We start from the raw sequence: 20,829 nt of genomic DNA, 5'->3' as shown, positions 1-20,829 counted from the left end.
TTTTGAAAAGAATTTCTAAATGACCGAATTGTAGTAATGTAGTAGAATTTACTGTAAATATATGCAGGAAATATAGAGGCCATGCCGTTTATTAATTAGGTTTTAATCAATCTGTTTTACAGTAATACAGTTCAGCAGTCCAACTTGAGCTTCTTGATGAAAACTGTAATACAGTTTTTAATATGTATTTATTTGTCTCACAGCTGTTAATATGTAGTTAGAGAAATCTGAACTACTATATTACGAGTACTTTAAACTTTTTAGTAGCCCATAAAATTAAGTACAAAATCAGAGTTTTGGACCCCTTTCTTATATCTTTTTATTAATCACATCTTAAGTACTGTGCATGTCTAATTTGTTGGTCCATAGTTTATAATTTTAAATAATACTCGAGAAAATATTTTATACTACCTCATTTCTTTAATATGTAAAATTAAACCTTGATCTTCGAATACCAAGATATAGAGAACCATACCTCTACTTATTTATTCTTGTAGAAATGGATCATTTCAGTCCGCCAGTTTCAGGAGAAATAGAAGACTCTCAGTTTGGTTATTTAATTTTGGAATGTCATTAATTATTTATAAGATATTTAAAATTAGAAAAATATTTATGGCAATGAAAATTTTGTAATATGACGAGGGAATTTCACAATTGAATGCTTCAAGTCATAACAACTTTATTAAATGAATCATTGCTTAAGTTATGTTTGATGTAAGAGGTGTGTTTATTGTTCACAGTGACCCTTTGTCTTAAAGTCGACTGTGACACCAACTGATATTAATTCAATTCTGCTCTTATTTATATTTGGATTGTGTTCTTCCGGAGAATATAGATCAAAATGGATTAGTAGCAATTATGAAATAATAATAATCAAATGTTTTGGCGTGTTGAAAATTTCCATTTCTACAAAAGAATAAATGTTATTGGTATATAATAAAGTAGTTTTACACTGTGTACCAAAATAATAAAATTTAAATGTTTTTACACTATCATCACTAATATATTTTGAAACATTCTCTTAAGTGCTTAAGTAAATTTTTTACATTTATTTTTACAATTGAATCCAAATGTATCTGTTATATAGTTATATGGAGATTTTTATGAAATTGTGTACAGTATTTATTCTCAGTCAATTTGGTGGTAGTGATCTGCTTCTGTTATACCATATAACAAAATCAAGAAAAGTACGTTCATGAAAAATAGCTACTTCAAAGCTTATGTACGAGGGTCATTTTTTTCAATCCCCGATCTCTGCCAGACTCATGGCAGGGCTGTGGTGTGCACAGTAGCCGATTGTACATTTTCCCCGCTACCACATTCATCACTCTTTTGATTCACCTGCCAAATTTAAATTGAGGAGTGTTATTCATTTCCTGCAAGCAGAAGTTTGATGCTGAAATCTGTTGGAGAATGTACTGTGTTTACGGAGAATACATTATGAGTGATGGTATTGGGTGTGAATCGCGTTTGAAAAGAATGAATTTTGGTTATGAGAACCGTGAAATAAGATTTTAGAGGCTCGATTAAGAAGGACCACTTCACACTAGGCAGTAAAGACGCCGAGCACACTGATTTTAACAAGAGTTCACCAGGTTACACATAATGAGTTTATGAACAGTGCATATTCAAATAAAGTGCAGAAAATAAACAGTTACCTTTGTTTTCATAGGGGTAACCGTAGTCTGCTGTTGTTGTTGAGGGCCAGGTTGTGATCAGGAAGTGTGGAAATAGGCTGCTGTCTTGTAGGCAGGCGTGAAGACGGAAGATGTCCTTCACAGATTCACTCACGCACAATACGACCGCAAACGAATAGTTCATAACACTGTGGCCAGTCCTGTTGAGCACGGTAGACGCGGGTGTCCGGGAACAGAGACGTTCTGGTAGAGATTGCCAATCCAGAGCACTGACTTTAATGTTAATGTAAATGTACAACAAATAGAGATAAACTAATATTTAAGTGAGAGAGTAACACATGGGGCATAAAGTCACGTGTTGAGTAAGTATGGTCAGCAGTGGCTAGAGTACTATATAAGTGCCCCAGGTGGGACTGAGCGTACACTGAGCAAGCGTGCAGTCGCTTGCAAGGTGGGTAATTGATAAGTCAACCGTTGTGATTGGTTGGTGAGTGTACAGTAAACAGCTGATTCGTGAAACAATGGTTCATTGGTCTGTCACTGTACGTGAATATTTTAATCCAGTAAGGAATGGTATTGTAGGCACTAGGCCGCAGAAAGAGATATAGAATTAATGCAGTATATACAGTTTAGTAAAATAAAGGCGAATATAGAGTATAAATTGCACAAAAAATATATACATAATTATTGTTCAATAAAAGTAGCCTTTTCATATTAGGCAATAAAAAACAAGTTATTTAACGCAATAATACTTAACAGCGTTAAAAGTTTAAAAATGGCCAAATGTCAAATTCAAGGATTAATTTGAGAAATGTCAAAGTTGAAGCCATTTGGTGATTTTTGTGGGTGTCGGTCAACATCTTTGGCTTTGTACACCATTCATGTACAAAACCATCTACTTTTGTCTAATTTTCTACAAACTAGGATTATTGCCAAATTTTCACTAGAGTTGTATCCTACGCATTGCTAGTTTCAGGTAAATTTTAAAAACATTTAATTAATAAATAACAAAACAAAAAAATAAAAATGTTCATTTTATTTTTTTGTACTAACATAAAAATTAAACAAAAATAACTAACCTTTTGTTTTGTTATGAAAGTTAATGATTTTATTTGCAAAACTACTTGAAAAACTGATCTTAAAAAATTATGCATATACGTTATGTGAAGATATGTGACATAAAGTTAACATGGTCGATAAATGGCGTTTGGACTCCCTTTAAATAAATAAAAAACTTCACAAAAAATAACAAAGAAAGAATTTGTTTACTCAAACATTAATGCTACTTTTCTATTAACCTATTTTCGATATACAGCTTATTATTGTTTGCTTTTGCCATTCCAAAAATAATTTATGCTTTGTAGTGGTGATTTTCTGTATTACAGAAATTGTTATGGGGTCTGATGGGTAGCGCAGCATGGTAGACAATTTAGTTAAAATGTTAAAAGCATACATACAGTTAGGTATTGGTATCTAAGTGCTGTTGGGTTTTTTAGAACCAATTGCTTGTATTATTAGTGTTGGGTAATTCATCTGCTTTGTGGTTTTTAGTGTTTAAGTATTTTATGGAAGGTATTGATGAAAGTGAAATAAGAACACATCTAGAAGAACTCGGTTCTTAGCCAAGCATGGAAAATGTCTGGTTGTTGGAAAATGATTTATACTGTAAATAAATAAATGTTTCACTTTAAATTGTGTTAAAAAAATTTTAAAAAAGAAGAAAACTATATATTAACCTGCCTGTACTGGAGATGACGCATTGATCAACTGTGATATGGTGTTACAAAATGTGTTAACACATCTACAGCAGTTAATGGGTTGAAGACAAATTGAACAATGGTAAATTTTAAAAGTCGGATTAACTAAGTTATGCCTATTAATTTGACAGTGCAGACTACACAGTTCTCCAGGAATGTTGTGATGTGCATCTAGTTGACCTCAACATTGCAAAACTTAAATGCCCTAACTACTTAGGTTATACAATTAAAGATTATTTAATATAATCTTTATATATATATATATATATTTCTTGTGTTCGTGTGTATGTGACTGAACTCCTCCTAAACGGGTGGACCGATTTTGATGAAATTTCTTGTGTGTTTTCAATGGAATTCGAGAATGGTTTAGATTCACAATTTGGTCTACTGGAAAATATTTTATTCATTACTTTTTAATTTCTAAGTAGTTGTCGATTTTATAACGTTTTACCTTGGATCCGGCAGACTGAGCTGCGACGCGTAGTACAAAATGAACTGATACTTAACAGCTGTTAATACTTTCAGCTGAAGTTCATCAAAGAGGCAGAAACATTTGTTTACATTAAAAATTTAGAAAATTATTATTGTAAAGTGCTTGATTAGTAGTGTAATGCAAATTGCATAGACAAAGTTATTACCTAATTTTTAATTTAGATTGCACCAGTGACCAATAAACTATCTAATGCAATGAAAATACTATTGAACGCTGTTATAAAAACCACCTAATTGCAAAAAGCCGTGAATGTTTGCACATAAGGTAATTGAATTTGGTTAGATCAAAGGTATATTAAAAGAGCTGAAAGAAGACGTTTTATGATCGAAATTGGTTTTCGTTGATACATTTTCTTGATCGGAGCACAAGGAAAACTCCACAATAATACTGGAGATATCTTAGACAGAAAATTAATTTTAACAGACTGAATTTGATTCTTCATAACCTAATTAGTTTATAGAGATTCTTCCATATAAATTAATCGTACTGAATAACTTATCAACACCTTTCAAAAACCACGAATTATAGATGCAGGAAATATGGTACATACCTTCATAATGCGCCCAAGAGGCTCATGAAAAACTACTATCAATTATCTCAGGAATGTTGAGAATGCAATAGAAAAAGAATACGTGAACAAAGTGTACTGTTTTCCAACAGGAAATTGCGTGCGAAGCAGCAGGCAACTGCTAGTATAATATAAGATGACAATATCTATCTTACCAGAGAGCAGAATTTTTGCGATGTAAACACTAAAAAATGCAAAACTAAACTTCAAAAAAATAATAAATCTAGTTTCTGTAAAAGTAAACTGTTATATTAAAATATTTATTCTAAAAAAAATGGAACTTTGCTTTGAAGTTTGTTTTCATAATTAATAAAACTCTTAAGTGCCGAGTTTCCAACTGTGATTTAATAGCCTACTGTCGGATCTCTTTAATTAGCTGAGCAAAATATTTTCTGACATTTACTGATAATTGGAGTCATGTTTACAGCACAATAAACACATGAAGCATAGTAGAAATATGTGATACGGAGCGTATAAAAATTGTATGTATGAAAAAGTCAAATTTGGTGGAAGGGAACGAAGGGGGGTGGGGAGGGGATAAATAGTATTGAATATTACAAACAAAAAAGTACTACATTATACATTAAAAGTACATTATATACACTATTTACAATGACGTTCACTCATTTTAGTAGTTTTTTTTAGTAAGTGAAGCAGGCAAGCATGATCTATTTGAATAATAGCTTTATTTACCAAAATCCTCTGACTCGTCAGGTCTTGGTTGATGAATTGCATCTTCATCATGCCTGTCATCATCCTCAGAAAAGTCACACTACTAAATGCATAACTCCAAAATAATTTATTCAGGCAAAAATAAAAATGATCGACATATCCTAATTGTTATTAAAACTAGTTCTTCGTGTACTGACTGAAACCAAATAAAACTATGACATAGAAAATTTGCAATAGCAGCTTGAAAAAGTATAAAACAATAACGTTCTGTTTCAAACGTACTTGGGAAAACTTTACCATGTGCTTTGGTAATAGGTCTATACTTGGCTGTCAGAGTGTAGTAGCAGTCAAACAGCACAGCTGTAGGTTGATTTAGTTCAAATAGACACTGTTGGAGGTCAGTGTGTATCCTCTGAACATCTCTAATTTAATAATAATCTGTAAACTTCTCTTTCATTTCACAATAAACTAGTTTCTGTGCTTATACAATGCAAGCTGGCTCATGGCTTCTGGACTACTTAATGTACAAGTATTTCGTCTTCATTTTCTTGGTTAGTTTAAAAAACCATATTACTGGTAAAATTATGAAGAATTTAGTATAATTTATATCCTTTTAGAGATAAACAATGGTTTAAATTGTTAAGTTAGCAAAGCCAGTTTTGTTGCAGATTTGGATGTTGGTGCTTTTCGTAGCGAACAAGAGCTATCAGAACTTCCACCAGAGAATGGTGTTGTACTTAGTCATTTCACAGGTGGGTAATTACAGGATGATTTATATTAGTACAGAGTGCTGGTTTAGTTATAAAATGAGTAGAAAAGACACAAAAATAATAAACTAAAAGAGATAAGAATGAAAGAAAGAACCACAATGTGTAGTATTAAGTATACAAATACCAACATGTTTATCCAATAAAGTTTCTTAATAATATTAAACTTGTTATGCCATTGTGTTCCATTTTTCTTCAGCTTTATCACAAATGATGGTATTAATTTACTAAGGTTTCTAGGCAAAAAAATGGTAATGCATGAATCTTTTTTGTATTTACCAGTCATTATTCTTGAATACAAGGTTTTCAAAAATCGTGTCCAAATTCAAAATTTTCCGAACAAGAATATAGTATTGAAGGTATATTTTTCGTAGGTTAGTATTTCATCTTCATATGGTAATAACAAATTTATAATTTTCCTCCACTTTAACTTTAAAATGTGACTTTTTAAATACCATTCATTCTTATATATTTAATTCTGCATGTGAATTGGTCCCCAAAAAATGTTGTAGAGTTATGGAAAAAATAGATAGCTTTATGAGATTCATTACAAAGCATGAGCACTAAGGACAATGACAAAAATTACCTGGGTTCTACCCCACTAACCTCTAAGTTGAAGAAATCTCCATTACATATGCATTGGTGAACATACAATCTGAATTTTTGTCACATGTTCAACAAAGTAAACGTTATATCACTACAGTAGTGTTATTAATAATTTGTTTTAAATATACCAGCTGGTAAAAACAAAAGCTGACGTAATCAAAAAACTGACATATACATTGCCTATATTATTATTGTTTATTGTTTTTAGCTCTGAGTGCCAAGAGCCGATTAGATCGACACTACCATTACATGCAAGAATTACCTATCTTACTCTCACAAACTTTTGGCACCCAAAGGGTTAATGTTCAGTTTCACAGTTATCTGCCTGTTCAATGACGACAGTTCATAAAACCCAAAAAAACACAACACCTAAGTTCATAACCAGATTCCTGGACTAGAAAAGTCTTACTTAAATATAGACTATGATATCTGGTGATAAAATTAAAAAGTTAAACATACAAATAGAATATTTAAACCCAATACAGTAGAACCCCTCATATCCGGCCTCGGTTTTTACCGCACCTCGGTTTTTCCGGCCACTTCCCGGAAGCCAATATCGAAATTTATTTACCACGGCTTGCAGACGCACAGTTGCACGCACTAGTTTCCCACGACTCTTGCGTTATTTTGGTGTATCTATTTGTTTACATTTTCCTGTGTTGTCCTCAGTTGAGCTAATAGGTTTAACCTGTAAACAGTTCGTTGATTATTTCCAGTCCGGTTAGTACAGTACAGTACAATTGTTTTGTTTCGTCAAGTGCTGTGTACTGTAGGTTGGTTTATCCGGCCGAATCGTTATCCGGCCAGGGGCTCGGTCCCGTGGTGGTCGGATATGAGGGGTTCTACTGTATCACCATCTGGAATGCCACCACACAATATGAAAAGAAAACATGTAGTTATGTTTGTTAAAAATGAACTATATTAATTTCTTATAGTTCAGTGTTTTCAAGAAATGTTATAATCAAGATATACTGTTAAAACTAATCAGCTGTTTTTATATGAGAAAAGAAAGAAAAAAGTAAAGTAAAAAACAAAAGTAAAAAAGAACAAAAATTTTAGTGTTTTTGTAAAAATGTGATTTATGTGGAGTCAGATTAAATAATTAAATAGTAATATTTCATTGAAGTTAATCTTTTATTTAAACAAGAAGTGAGACTACTAGAAAATATAGAGGTTCAAATAAAATAATGTTAATCTGAAGTATGAATTTGTCTTCTGAACTGATAAAAGGAGGAAGACTAAATTATTGTAAAAGCTTTGTTTGAAAATTCATTATACTCGTACTTGGAATTAATTACAGATGAAAACAAAGGCCAATTAATATTTCTTCCAAGAATAAAATTGATAACAATAGACAAAGAGGTTCATTTTCCTTTGTCAGAACTTATTTCCATTGCAATGATGATAAATAAAGCTTAAGGTCAAATTTGTGATAAAAGGTTTATCTATTTGAGAAATCCAGTATTTAGTGTTGGATAATATTATAGTAGCTTTTAGTAGATGAAAAGAACGTCAAGACAAAGATGCAAAAGAAAAACATAAGCACACAAGTAAACAGTGACAGTAATAGTTACAAAAATATTCTTCACCAAGAAGTACTATTATGGTTCTAACATAATATGTATTAATATTGAATTAACAAGATTAATGTAATAAAAATTTTGTTTGTATTTAAGTTCATTTTATATCAATAAAAACAGCAATTGGTGCAAGGAGTTGCTAGTTATAATAATATTGCTAAGTTGTTTGGCATGGTTTTCAAAACTACCCTTAATCTTCAAAAGGAAATGATGAGAAACGACTGAGCATTAGCAAAGCCAATCATTGAAAGGGCTGGAAAATTTCATGTGTGTCTGTCTGTTTGCACAATATCTCTAAAGTGAATTGACCTATAGATTTGACATTTTTCATGAAGCTTTATTTTAATATTGGCAACACTGAGTTTGATGATGGTGCATGTTATTCCATGGGACTTAGCTTAGCGGTAACAAATATACTTACATCGGTCTTATGGATAGCCACAATGGCAACGAAAATAGTAGAATAAATACATTTGTAAACAAACTGAGTACAATCATATGAGATGTGACATTATTAATGCAGCTTGTTCATACAATAAAGATAAAAAATAATAGAGTGGAAAGTAAATGTTAAAATTCGGTGACAAGATTTCAGACGATTTCTGTGCACTCTTGCCTTGTAGTACCCTCCTTATCTCAAAATGTATTATTTTAACACTGGTTTGTGACTCAATGAACACAAATGAAAATGCATCATGTGGCATCTCAAGACAAATTTGATCTCTAGACTTAAGTTCTACATGAAATTTCATTTCAACATAGACAAGAATGAGTTCTATAATGGTGCCTGTCAAACCATGGAATTTGGCTGAGTGTCATTGAAGCCTATCACTCAGTATGGTGACACAATTTCTCTTTTGTCTGTGGGGTTATGTTAGAATTTCTTTTCATTCCTAAACAAATAATACATTGTAAAAAACCTGTAAATTTATTTTTCCGGTGGTTGCAGATTGTCATGTTTTTTTATGACGATGGCAGTTTTGAAACAATTTGGTCATAAAAAATATAATATGGAGGGTTATGTGGATACTTAAAGAATTATTGTGTAATACTTTGAATAAATGAATTCATGTGTAAAAAGTATGAATACAATGAAAATTTCTTACTTGTTCTTGTCTAAGTCGTCCTTGACTACTTACTGTTTATTAGACGTTAATTTTTGTATTCTATATTAGTTTAAATAGAATCTCATATATTATGGTAATAGTGTAAAAATATCTTATACAACTGATTAAGACGGCCGCATATGAGTGGTTGTTTGGCTATTATTGGGGGTGCTGCATTGTTACATGGATCTTAGATTTTATACTATCGTAAATACCATTTTCGTACAGAATGTGTACAATGACGATAGCAGAATAGCTGAAATGTTTCAAAAACTCTGCTAGGTGTAAAAATAAGTATAATAAAACTATAGTTCTCACTAAAAATCTATAGCATCTATAAATTGCAATGTTTTGTGCTCTTATCAACAGATTTTAAAAGCTAAATTTAAACTTACAAAATTAGTCTATGAAATTCAATTAACTTTAAAAGGTGTATTACAAAACATAAGGGGCATGATGAATCCCGAAATCAACTTGTTTCTGACAACTTTGAGTACATTATTGGATACAGAGAGTTTTATATAAATAATCTGTTAATTCATGTAACAACAAGTTAGTAGTAGTGTGTTACACCATGTGAATTTTATACCTCTTGGCATGTAAAAGAGAAATTGTGTCAGTCTATTAATTGATAGGCTTCAATGATAGTTAGCCAAATTCCATGGTTGGTCATGCACATCATGGAACCTATTCTTGTCTATATAGAAATTAAATTGCATGTAAAATGTATCATTTACAGAACAATCTTTGTCGAGATATCTTGCCACATGTTGCATCCTCATTTTTGCTCATAAATTTGGTGTCATATAAGTGATTAAATTCAGCGATTCTCAACCTAGAGGGTGCGGCTCCTTGTGGAGGTGTAGATGATTTTCAAGTGAGGCTCCAGCGCATTAGAGTAATAGAAAAGGAAGTAAATAATGGAACCATGCACATTTTGTAGTTTTTAGATATCATATTTCTTGAGATATTTTGCCACAAGATTCATTCACAATTTTTTCGTTATTTTAGGTTTCATAGCAATGTTAATATAATGAAACTTCCAGTGAACTAGTAAGGTTATTACAATGCAATAGTCCACTAAAATCAAATCTTATCACTAACTTTCCATTCAATGATTTTTTTCCTTTTTACAACAAATTAAAATGTCACATGTTAAAATCTCATATGATGTACTCAGTGTGTGTATAAATTTATTTATTCTGATATTTTCTCATTGCAATCATGTAAAAAACTGTGTAAAAATTCCCATAAGTATACCTTATGGTAATATTTACTTATGGTAAAACATAAGAATAGGTTTATCACAGTAAACCTATTTGCTAACGTTCAACAAAATCCCATGGAGCGACATGCACTTTCATCAAACTCAGTGTTCCGCTATATAGAAGTTAAGCTTCGTGCAAAATTTCAAGCTATAAATCAGTTTGTTTTCAAGATAATGTAAAGATAGACAAAGAGAAATAAAGTGTTACCAGCTTGAGTGAAAGGCTCCGCTAACACTCAACCAAAAACAAAAAACATACTGGTTTATAATCAACAGTTTTAATATTTACCACTAAAGGACTACCTTAATTATATTATTCGTCTTTTTGTTAATAATAATAGTAGTAAAACAAAAACCAGAAATGATTCATTAGATATTGGTATTATCTCATCTTATTAACCTAGAAACCTTATTTAAATTCTGGTTTGGCCGCAGCATTTTTCACACTCAAAGATATAATTATGTGGATCTAGGCTAAAAAGATTTTGGCTAAAGGTTCAGCTCATCCATCACAAAAAGGTGTACACTAACATTCTTTGTGAAAACAGATTGTGTCTTTTAAACAGATTGAGCACACTAAGTTAAGTCCAAAGCTAAATCCAAAGTTTGTAAAATTACTAGAGTTTAGCACTGTATGGAAAACTGATTTGTTCAAAAGAAGAGGTTGATCCCTTTTTAAGTCTTATTCTGCTCCTTATCATGGGCTTGTGTGTGGATCTTATCAAACATAGTATGGGGGGAGTCTGTACAGTACAAGATCGATGGTACCGATAAAAATCGCTACAGTCACAACCCTGCCAGATCTCCAATTCAGATCCCAAGTCTGATGTCTTCGACCATTCGCCCATTTGCACTAGTATTAAAATCACTCTGTATCCAGAATAATAACGATAAGTGTGAAACATTTGGAGGAAAACACTAACTCCACCATCTCTGTCAAGGCCTTCCTTCAAAATTTCTTTTTGTAAGTTGTTTTAGTCGACATTCCTCTCCTATTCTGAGTATGTGTTCAGCCCATCTCATTCCTCTGCACTTTATCTCAACTACCTTGGTCAAGATCCCTGATCTCTCTGTTGTGCTTTCTTCTCCATGCACTTTCTTCGTATGTTGGTCTTTGATGCTCCTATACCATACCTCCTCCTTTACCAGTAAAGGAAGAGGACAATTATCTGCTAATATCAGCTCAGATTTGGAATGTTCTGGGAGTAAATAAGTACAACTAAGTATTTCTGTGATCCACTATTTATCAAAATTGGTTAACAACAGTAGTAGCAATCATGCACAAAATGTGTTTAAATAAAACTGGAACCTCTGGAAACCTCAATAGAGATCACAATCATTCTTTCAGTGAACTGTTAATGTTTTTTATAGTCAACAGAAAAAAGTAAATTATATTTGTTTATTAAATCCATGTAACAGTCATTTCCATGCACTACCAGTTACCTGAATATGAAATTACATTACAGCTGGTAGGATGTGTTGGATTCCTGCTGGGCCACATTCCTCTGACTCCTGTACATTATGCTCACTTCATCCTGGAGACAGTGGGGGATCTGAGTGCACGTCTGTGGACCTGCCTTCTGGCCACAGCCTTGCTACTTGTGGAGTGCCACAACCTCTGCAGCCTCATGCGACTGCAGCCTCTTTTCCTCTTTGCTGCCTGGGGGTGAGTTATAAGTAGGTGATTTTTAAAGTCTAAGGTCATAGAAAAACTAAGGGAGATGTGGGAACCAAGACCAAGTCAAGCATGGAATTAATTTATAGTTTTGAGTAAGTGTTTATCAATATTCTATCCGCTAATTTTACTTAGAACATAAACGTTACTGTTAAATTGATCAATTATTCGTAATTGTTTTCAGAAGATCTGTATACGAGGGTCATCCGGAAAATAAGGTTGAAATATTTATAAATAGTAAATAACAACAGATAAAACGAAGAACTGGTTTTATTTCATTCCTGACATCTTTCTTTATTGAAAAATAGTTTCCATTTTTTTTTAACATTTGTCATAAAGTTCTATGAGGTTTTGAAAACCAATGTTGTAGAAGTCTGCCGCCAGTGAGGATAACCAATCCTTAACTGCTTCTTCCACCTTGTCATCATTTTTAAGTGCTTATCACCAAGAAACTTCTTTAGATAGTGAAACAAGTGAAAGTTGTTCTACGCCAAGTCCGGGTTGTACGGCGGGTGGTCAATCTGTTGCTAACCAAATGATATGATGAGATTTTGGGTTTGGATGGCAGAGTGTGGTCTGACCTCTGACAGTTAATAACTAAAACCATGGCAATAATGTGATATTATCTTATGGTTTTGCATACATATTATAATCTTTGAATACATCATGCAAATAAGATAGTAATTGCTTATGGTCTTGAAATACATCTTGCTACTGAAAGTACAACAGCTAATGGTCAGAATCAAGAGAGGGGAGAGGGGGTATTGGAAGGAATAATATAAACAAGTGATGATATAGTATATTTATTTTTCAATAACTAGAAGATGATGACTTATTTTTCCAAAATATCTAAGCAGCAACTAGGAATCAACAGTATGTCAATATATATACATAAGGATTATAAATATTAAATACAATACTTAATAGTTTTGCACTTTAAATACATAAACTAGCATCTGATATAAAAGTATAGTGATGCAAAATTTTTGTTTCTCAAACAATCAGGTTGCCCACCCTGGCTGTGGCCATGTTGATGATGACAACCACACCACAGCCGGTAGGAACAGGAGAGAACTATGAGTACGGTAGAACACAAGCTGCTGTTATACTGTTTGTGCTTATTACTTCGTTGGTTGGTGAGTACTGTAGAATCTTAATCTAATCTACTTAGGGCTGTAAACCAAACATTTTCTCTAAAAAAGATTGTGAGTAGTAAATATCCTTGTTAAATCTAGTGTTATACAGGGTGAATTTAAGTTAGTGTCGAAAAATTTTTTGGGTGATACTACTCAGTATTATAGACCAAAATATGAAAATAAAAAATCCCTATCCCATCTATCTTTTAACTACGACCAATTTCGCTATTTTGTTAAAAAATCATGTTTTGTTGCAATAAAACTCAATTTCCTCCATTATTTTTAATGTTTTTTTAATTCTGAATCCATTTTTGAAATCTACACAAAATTTTACATGGGAATAATGGAGAAAAACTGTCTTGAAAATAAGTTTGATACAAACAAATTGCTAATAAATCAAATTCTTAAGTTTTCGGCAAAAACATTAAAAAGATATTAGACCCGAGGAATTAAATGAAGTTAATTCTGAAGAGAGGCCAATACCACAAAAAACTTGCCCATTTTGTGGGCTTTAAAATGACATAATGCAGCGTTACTTTTATTTTCATCTTATACTGGTTATTAAAAAATCAGTATTGGAAAACAAGGTCTACTTAAAATATCACGGTGCCAAATAACCAGTCAAAATCGTGTTTAATTCAATAATAAATCAAATATAGGATAAACACATAAAGAACAGTTACAAAAAAGAATAATCATAAAAAGTAAGTAATCTACAAATTGCTTTCAAATTGCCTGCCTCCGATTGTCATATCTTATCAGTTTTTACTCCTGACTATCTTATCTCTACAATCACAAGTATGAAGGAATACCCCATGTTTCAGGTTTTATTTTGTCTTTCAGCTGACTTTACCTCTATTCACTTAAAAATAGTTATTTGAGTCGTAGCTATCATGGATTTCACATCGAGAGAGTATGCAGAGATGCATTTTGTATATGGTTTTTGTGGCGGGAATGCTCTGGCTGCTCAGAGAGAATACCACGCTCGGTACCCAGATCGTAGAGTTCCTAGTGATAAAGTTTTTACGAGGCTACATCAGCGTTTGTTGGAGAGAGGAACAGTTCACAGGCAGCGTAATGAGGTAGGTCCTGTTCTTCGAGATGTTGGCTTAGATGAACGAGTTCTAGATTTAGTTCAAGAAAATCCTGAGGTCAGCAGCCGACAACTTGCCAGAGAAGTTGGTGTTTCTCAGAGTAAAGTGTTAGGAATCTTACACGAAAATAACTTCCACCCCTATCACTTTACAAAGGTTCAAGCGTTAGAACCAAATGACTTTGGTCCAAGAGTAGAGTTCTGTCGCTGGCTGCTCAATAGTGATATTGAACAATATCATTTTTTGAGAAACATTTTGTACACCGATGAGTCTACCTTCACTAGGGCTGGTGTTTTTAACACGCATAACATGCATTATTGGGCCGAACAAAATCCCAGGGCTTCAAGAGAAAGTTCCTTTCAAAGACGTTTTCATCTCAACGTATGGGCAGGAGTCATCGGAAACCAACTTGTGGGTCCCCACATTTTTCAAGGAACCTTAAATAGTGAAGTTTACTTGGACTTTTTACAGCATACCTTGCCCACACTTCTGGATGGACTTGATATGGACCACAATCAGAGGGACAACATAGTTTTCCAACAGGACGGTGCTCCTCCTCATTTCAGCAATGAAGTGCGTCAGTGGTTAACGGACAATTACCCGACATGGATAGGTCGCGCTGGAACTGTAGCTTGGCCGGCCAGATCTCCTGACCTATCTCCTATGGACTTCTTTGTTTGGGGACTATGAAACAGGAAGTTTACTCGACCACTGTAAACTCTGAGGAAGACTTAAGAAACCGGATTGAGTTAGCTGCCCAAATAGTGCGTAACAAGTTATCTTTGAACGTGACGGTTAGGGCAATGAGGAAGCGTGCGAGAGCCTGCATTAGAAACGGAGGCAGGCAATTTGAAAGCAATTTGTAGATTACTTACTTTTATGATTATTCTTTTTTGTAACTGTTCTTTATGTGTTTATCCTATGTTTGATTTATTATTGAATCAAACACAGTTTTGACTGGTTATTTGGCACCGTGATATTTTAAGTAGACCTTGTTTTCCAATACTGATTCTTTAATAACCAGTATAAGATGAAAATAAAAGTAACGTTGCATTATGTCATTTTAAAGCCCACAAAATGGGCAAGTTTTTTGTGGTATTGGCCTCTCTTCAGAATTAACTTCATTTAATTCCTCGGGTCTAATATCTTTTTAATGTTTTTGCCGAAAACTTAAGAATTTGATTTAATAGCAATTTGTTTGTATCAAACTTATTTTCAAGACAGTTTTTCTCCATTATTCCCATGTAAAATTTTGTGTAGATTTCAAAAATGGATTCAGAATTAAAAAAACATTAAAAATAATGGAGGAAATTGAGTTTTATTGCAACAAAACATGATTTTTTAACAAAATAGCGAAATTGGTCGTAGTTAAAAGATAGATGAGATAGGGATTTTTTATTTTCATATTTTGGTCTATAATACTGAGTAGTATCACCCAAAAAATTTTTCGACACTAACTTAAATTCACCCTGTATTACAATCAGTGAAGGGATCTTACTAGACCCTCTCCCAGTCGAATTACCACAACACGATTCTGGTGCTACTGGGCTGAATTGTTTGGCCCGCTTCCACTGCAAAAGAACATTCATATTTTTATTACTTTGACAACTATATTTGAATAAAAATGTTACACATTATACATATTGTAAATATTATTTAATTCTCTATAATATGGTAGTATTTTAAAAAGTATTAATGCTAGAAGGTAAACTAAATAAAAAAAAACTCATTTGTGCATGAAATAATGTTTGTCTTTTTTTATTAAAATAAGACTACATATCTTGTACATAGAAGTATAAAAGCAACTTAACAATATGTCAGTAATATAGTAGTTGCAGGAAGCTTCAAGTAGGTTTCTTAATTCAATACAATAGCAGAAGAAGTTGGAAGGATTTTCAATACAAGTATACCCATCAATACAACACTGAATGAACTTGAAACAGTATTAACTAGATTAAAATCATATAGCAATTTAATATTTATAGGTGATACCAACATAGACATAAATGATAATATGTATGGCACACTGCAGTATGAGACTGTTTTGTCGACCTTGGGACTACAGAGAGGCATATTCTGTAACACTCGAGAAGAAGTGAGAGCGGGTAATTTAACAGCAATTTACTGTGAAAGTTGAAAATGAATATAGTGATTTAAAAACCATAACATTAGGAGTGCCTCAAGGTAGTTTACTTGGACCAATAATGTTTTTGATTTATTTAAATGGTTTATTTGAGCTGATAACAGATTGCACAATTTTAGCCTATGCTGATGATATAGTAATTATAAGTGGACATAGACAATTAGGCAGTGCAACTGAGAAACTAAATAGAGATTTTAAAATTTTAACTAAATGGGCACATGATAAAAAACTTATTATAAACGGACAGAAGACAGCCATGATGCATTTTTGCCCCCAGAACATGTCAGCCAATGAAGAAATTATTGTTAAGTTACATGGTTGTGACTGTCTACATAAATCTAATATTAACATTAATTGTGACTGTGATAATATAAGGCTAGTGGATAAATTCAAATACTTGGGACTGACTCTAGACAGGAAAATGATATTTAATGAACACATTTATGATCTTCATAAAAGGTTGAATCCTTGTGTTGCTGCTATATGTACGTTGAGTGATAAAGTTACCAATAATAAGGTAAAGATGGTTGCATATCAATCGCTGGTGGAATCCAACATTAGATATGGTATTGGTATTTGGGGTGCAGCTGCTACATCCCATTTAAACATTATAAAGAATTTGCAAAATAGGTGTTTGATAAGACTATTTGGAAACAATGAAATGGTTAAAACTTTAATGAATCCCAAACAGTTATATATATACAGAAATATTATGGATAATTTTAATAAAAATGAACACAAAATAAAAAGAACAAGGATTTTCAACACACGACTCTCCACAAAATATTCTATACCAAGAATGGCCACAAAGTTTGGTGAGAGGTTACCCGAGTTTTATATTCCATATTATTTTAACTTACTTCCAGATGAAATTGAAAGCTTGAGAAACTTCTGGGTTTTTAGAGAGGCAGTGCAGAGATGGATTACTACGACACACATTGAGCTGACTACTTAGCATGAACTACATCTAGCTACACTAACATCTAAACACACACACATGCACAGACAAATGAAGTGAATGAGTGGGTAAATTTTCGTTACTTCTGTGATCAACCAGATTTTGTTAAAAACTAGGATGTATATAATGTTAAATATTTATTGTTATTGTTGTTGTTTGATGGTTCATGTTATTTATTGATATTTTTGTTATTGTTGTTGAATGTTTAGAGATTTGTTGCTTATATTTAACTATTTATAGAATGTTATTTGTTGATGGGCAATATTTTATATATTTTGTTTATATATCCAGTTATATAATTTATTATCTATTTATACTCTGAATAATGTATGTATTATCCCCTTAATGCTATATAAAATGCCAATATTTACAAATCTGGAGTTATAGAAGCACCACAGCCACACAAAGAGCAATATAACATTTTCTTGAAAAAGCATGAACTATAAACTGATCAAAACAAATATTTAATGAAACTGTAATTTTGTATCTTGCTTTTTTTTAGGTTTCATTATGGACCTCACCGATAAGTCATGTTGACTTGGTGGGGCCATGATTATGTAAAATTATGTGTTACAAAATAAAAATAAAATAAAAAATAAAAAAATAAAAAACGGCTAAATTACTGTCAGTGAAGAGATGGATTAAACGTTTTACATGTTACTCCTAGATAGCATCACTAGGAATAAAAACATGCAATGAACAAGGACAACAGTACTGTCAATAAATATTTCCATTAACCTGTTGACGAGTGCGCACGGCATTTGCTGTGCCCCTATGACGGTCCATACTGAGTGACTCATTGACCAGTGACAGACTGTTAGGGAGTAAAACAAAAAAACTTTTAAATGTTAATAAACTTGTTTATTATAGTTTAAAGGTATATAAAAATACATTGTAGATTGTTAAAAGCAATATCCTCGTTTTAAAACTTTGCTAATATGTGATACTGCTCAAAACAAGGATATATACAAAGGGCGACCTCACATGTTGAACATTCATAGCTGGTTTCTTTTCTTCTTTGTCCAGTTCGAGTAGTGTGTTTGCATGCACACATAGCACTGCCTGAGTAGTTTTCGCTTCTTTGGGTTATTCCGGGGGAGTGGCCTTATAAAATGGTGACCTTGGAGGCGTAGCGGGTCTTGTGTCCCGCCTCCATAAAACAGTTTTTTAAGTTTATCACCAGGTGCCACCATGATACAGGACTAGCAACACTCTACAGACACTATTAGGAACAACTGAAAAGTTCCAAAAATCTCCGCTAGACGTCACAGTAAGTCAGTGAGAACGAATTGACATTCATTAGTCTGCAACGGAAAATGCCGTGACTCCTCATACGGGACCAAACGGCAAATGCTGTGCGGACTCATTTGGGTATGTTTTGCTGCACTCGTCAACAGGTTAACAGGCCCAAAAGTATCCACATGATAGCAACACAAAGCAAAGAGCAATGATAAAAGCAGTTCGAGGTGATTAGACTTTAGCTCTTGGCTTGTCATGAAGGCGGTTGGTGGCAAATACCTGGGAGAGGGTTAATGAGCACATTAAGCATAATGTTTTTCAGACAGAGCACACATACAGAAATAAAATCTATTATATTTTCATTATATTTGGTCATTAATATTTTTTTATGGTAAAGTGGAACAATACTATAACCTTAGTGTCTATTGCAGATGTAGAGATGATGAGTTGTACAATTGCCTTGTACAATTCTTCGTATTTGAAAAGTAGTAACATTACAACATAACATTGCAGTTTCTCTTTTGACATTAAATTGAAACAAAAAGGATAGTGAGAAAATATTAGGAGAGGAAAAGAAATATATGAATGATATTGATATCCGCAATATTAATCATTGTTACTCACACATCTGCATCTTAATTGGCCTCCAATCAATAAACAAAGAAATATCCATCACTATATTCAAATGCAATTAACAACCCCCACCAGATGGTCTTAGGCAATGTTGGCTTGCATTAAGTCTGCTGGAACAAAAATCTGTCTCTTTGCTCAGAGCCAAAAAAGTTTTGTTTAAAATATGAATAAAACAGTTTTTTTTAAATTGTAATTTAGTAACTTATTGTAGTGAACCAGTATCACTCTCAAGAACTTGCAATCCTTTAAGGCAGTTGTATGGTATTCAATTATAAGCACTTTTCTAGGTATCTGAAAGTGCAACTAAGTTATTTATTTGTTCTTTTCTAACCATAAGGGAAAAGTGTCCAATAGCGCATTTACTTGTGGAGCATTGCTCTACAAGAACATAATCAATACATGCAAGTATTTTTATTTTCAATGTAAACTTTCATACAATGTTTGAAAAGAGGTCCTGAACAACTAAATATTCCTGGTTCAAAAATCAATATACTTTTTTGTATTTTTCATTTTCATTTTGTTTAAACATTATTAGAAATCTCTTTACTGACCTTCTATTACTTTTACTTAATAGCCAAGTCAAAAACTAGATTACATTAACACTCTTTTATTTCTTTGAGGATTTTCGAAAATAAGAGTGCCTTAAAAGTCTAATTGACCAATGTTATAATTAAGAGAATTATTCCAGATCAGAGATAAAACCCTGAAACAGTTTTTATTGTTGTTTATAACTAAAGTTTCTGAGTAATTACACATTTCTTATTTCCTTCCCCAAACCACACAATGGTGTTAAGTTCATGATACTTGTACAGTGACTGTGGGCTGTCTGATCCTGCACCAATGGTACCTGAGGAGACAGAAGCAGTATCTGCTGCTGGTTCGGGAGACTAATGAATCCTCCAGTCATCCAGCAGCGGTGGACCACAGTCCTGTCCATAACGGTGGGATGGTGTCTCCCCGAAGAGGATCCAACAAGTAAACTTTTAGTTCTTTCTTTCATTAATGCATTCGTGAAGAAGAGTTGATTAAAATGATATATTTTTGTAATTTTTAACTGTAGAGATAATAAGAATATATTTTTAGCACATATTAGTTAGTTCTTGTTCATATGTATGATGTACGGTAAATCTATATCTATATAATGTATAAAAGAAGATATCCTGACTGACTGATTCACCACTGCCTGGTAAAAACCATGAAAGAGGCGTGAAATTTGTTACATAGATCTTGTAACTTAGAGTTGCACCAAGAAATTATTTTTTCTCCGACCTCATGTCTCTAACCCATAGGACCCTAAAGTTGACAAAATTTCTCAGAACAAATGCATTGGTACAAGCATATTTTGAATTAATGTAACTACCATTTAAAATTTGTTTACACCTATAGCCTTCAAAGTAACCATACTTCTTATTTCAACCTTTTCTGCTAAAACTGTTGAGCACAGAGTTAAACAAGGTAGAGAAATTGGAAGTTTTAGTACAAATATACTTTGGACTGT

At 32.7% G+C, this 20,829-nt stretch overlaps 1 protein-coding gene across 3 annotated transcripts in view; it reads left to right on the top strand.

The window, feature by feature from the left end:
• LOC124362015 (integral membrane protein GPR155) overlaps positions 1-20,829 on the top strand; it is an 83,172-nt gene that overhangs the window by 49,521 nt on the left and 12,822 nt on the right. For all 3 annotated transcript variants that reach the window (XR_006922411.1, XM_046816156.1, XM_046816155.1), the window contains exons 9-12: positions 5,796-5,879; positions 11,920-12,119; positions 13,134-13,264; positions 20,144-20,306. Coding sequence is in view for 2 of the 3 variants with exons in the window: in XM_046816156.1 (XP_046672112.1) it covers positions 5,796-5,879; positions 11,920-12,119; positions 13,134-13,264; positions 20,144-20,306 (578 nt within the window). In the remaining variant the exon portion in view is untranslated. The remainder of the gene's footprint in view (positions 1-5,795; positions 5,880-11,919; positions 12,120-13,133; positions 13,265-20,143; positions 20,307-20,829) is intronic.

The sequence above is a fragment of the Homalodisca vitripennis genome, chromosome 5, assembly GCF_021130785.1.
Source record: "Homalodisca vitripennis isolate AUS2020 chromosome 5, UT_GWSS_2.1, whole genome shotgun sequence".
NCBI classification, from domain to species: domain Eukaryota; kingdom Metazoa; phylum Arthropoda; class Insecta; order Hemiptera; family Cicadellidae; genus Homalodisca; species Homalodisca vitripennis.
The sequence above is the reverse complement of the archived record's forward strand: the minus strand, read 5'-3'. Positions and strand labels throughout refer to the sequence as shown.